The sequence below is a fragment of the Monopterus albus genome, unplaced genomic scaffold (assembly GCF_001952655.1).
Source record: "Monopterus albus unplaced genomic scaffold, M_albus_1.0 scaffold259.1, whole genome shotgun sequence".
In the NCBI taxonomy this organism is placed as follows: Eukaryota; Metazoa; Chordata; class Actinopteri; order Synbranchiformes; family Synbranchidae; genus Monopterus; species Monopterus albus.
Window position 1 is genome coordinate 925,607 of NW_018128139.1, and position 2,383 is coordinate 927,989.

General features: G+C 44.1%; 1 protein-coding gene across 1 annotated transcript in view; it reads right to left on the minus strand.

The window, feature by feature from the left end:
* The window catches only part of thsd7aa (thrombospondin, type I, domain containing 7Aa), a 243,676-nt gene that overhangs the window by 30,234 nt on the left and 211,059 nt on the right, over window positions 1-2,383 (minus strand). The window contains exon 21 of the mRNA XM_020621420.1: window positions 1,974-2,119. Within this exon, the coding sequence (XP_020477076.1) occupies window positions 1,974-2,119 (146 nt within the window). The remainder of the gene's footprint in view (window positions 1-1,973; window positions 2,120-2,383) is intronic.

A 2,383-nucleotide genomic window follows, 5' to 3' on the forward strand; every position in this document is an offset into this window, starting at 1 on the left:
GCTGTCTGGCTACACTTTCTCCTACCACCACTTTGCCGTCACTAATCTCTCTCAGATTGCCTCGTCTACATAGAATGTAGTCTACCTGTGTACTCCTGCCTCCACTCTTATATGTAACTCTGTGTTCCTCCCGCTTCTGGAAATAGGTGTTAACTACAGCCATTTCCATCCTCTTAGCAAAGTCCACCACCATCTGTCCTTCTAGGTTCCTTCCCTTAACACCAAACCTGCCCATCACCTCCTCATCACCTTTGTTCCCCTCACCAACATGCCCGTTGAAGTCTGCCACAATCACCACTCTCTCCCCTCTGGGATTACTCTCCATCACCTCATCTAACTCCCTCCAGAATTTCTCCTTCTCTTCTAACTCACACCCTACTTGTGGAGCATAACCACTGACTACATTCAACATTACCCCTTCAATTTCCAACTTCAAACTGATCACCCTGTCTGACACTCTTTTCACCTCTAAAACATTCCTCACAAGCTCCTCCTTCAGGATCACTCCTACCCCATTTTTCATCCTGTCCACACCATAATAAAACAGTTTGTATCCCCCTCCAATGTGTTAGGTATTTTTAGTCAGATAGATATTGGTCAGATACTTGATGTATTAGGAATGTTTAGAGTAGACAGGATGTCTAGTTAGGCATTCTCATGAATGCTGCAGGATGCTTATGGTCAAGGATAACTAGAGAGAAAGTTTGACTGTCAGCAGACAGGATGTTTAATATTATTATTATGATGTGTATAATTGTAGCCATAGCCATAATATTTTCTTATGTTTAATGTCATTACATGTCACTAGAGGTTGTGTTAGAATGTTTTTAGCTACACACCACAATCAACAGACACACACACATTGATTTTCTTCATGTTTTGACTATTGCCATGGTCAGCTGCAAAGCTGGCACCAGACACGTCACGGTTTGGCGTTCCTGTTAGTATGGGGCTAGCCCAACCTAAGTGATAAATGTATAGGCCTGTTGGGTTCAGGGGTCTTGCATTCTTCAGCTGCCTGCGTGCATGTTGGAGGTGCAAGATACCTGAGCATGTAATGTTAATTTTTACCTGTGTTCATTGAATAAATCAGCACTGTTTTGAAGTTACTTGGACTGCCTCGTCTCTTAGAGTTAGCATGGTTAAAAGAATTGCAATGCTACAAATGCTACGCGCTTTGCTACCCTTCCACCTGGTCTCCTGCACACACAGTATATCTACCTTCCTTCTCTTCGTCATGTCCACCAGCTCTCTACCTTTCCCTGTCATTGTGCCAATGTTAAGAGTCCCTATTCTCAGACCTATACTCTTGCCTTTCCTCTTCTCTCTCTGTCTACAACTCCTTCTACCTCCTCTCCTTCTTCGACCAACAGTAGTCCAATTTCCGCCAGCACCCTGTAGGTCAGCAGCACTGGTGGCAATCGTTGTTAACCCGGGCCTCGACCAATCCAGTATGGAATTCACACTGATGATTCACATGTTTAAATTTGGCATATTTTTATGCCCTTCCTGACGCAACCCTCTATTTCTGTAGCCTGAAGGAGTCTAAGTCAGGTGTTAAATGCTTGTGCAGTAGGCTTCATCCTCTGAGCAACACCCGTATCTAGTAATGGCAATATAGCCAGTAGCTGTTGAGATCTCTCCCTGTGAACCAAGGTGGCGGACTGGGTGAACAGCCCTCCAACCCTGCTATTCCTGGAGCCATGTTGCTAGCATGTCTATAAAAATCTTACAGTGTGTGTAAAGCAATGACTGTCAGTTTGTATAATGATATGATGAGACGGTAAGAACACTGCATTACAACATCACATTATAAGGCACGGTACATTTCCCATTACTGCAGTACACACACTCAGTTGGCAGGTTGTTACTGTAGGTAGCTATGCTAAAACTAACGCAGTGTAACACACAGTCCTCCAATTAATCGTCCCTTTGTGAAGATGATTTAGAGAAGGGGATGGAAGCTGACCAACCTCAGACTTGCATTCAGACCACATGCTATATCTCCAGCTGTAGCAGGGTTTCACTAGGCAGGGCTTCCACTGCTCCATCTGGGACGGACATGGCCTCCCGTCACCCTGAGGAGCCTGGATCACTGTCCGTCTCCTCCCCAGCTTGCCTGCAGCACAGCACATAAAAAGGAAAAATCATTTATTCATGAAGAAACTGAATTCAGACTTTTTTTTTCCCATACACCAAAGCTCAGTCAGGTCAGAGAAGCAAGAAGTGTGGATAGTGAAAGTGATTTGGGGCACTGCCTGTCGAGATGACCACAGGAGGTACAGCAGATCCTCAAATCAAAGCTGATACAGTTATGATGGAATTAGTGTAATATCTCTCATATATAAAATGTAATGTCCATTTTAACAGCATTATTCCATTG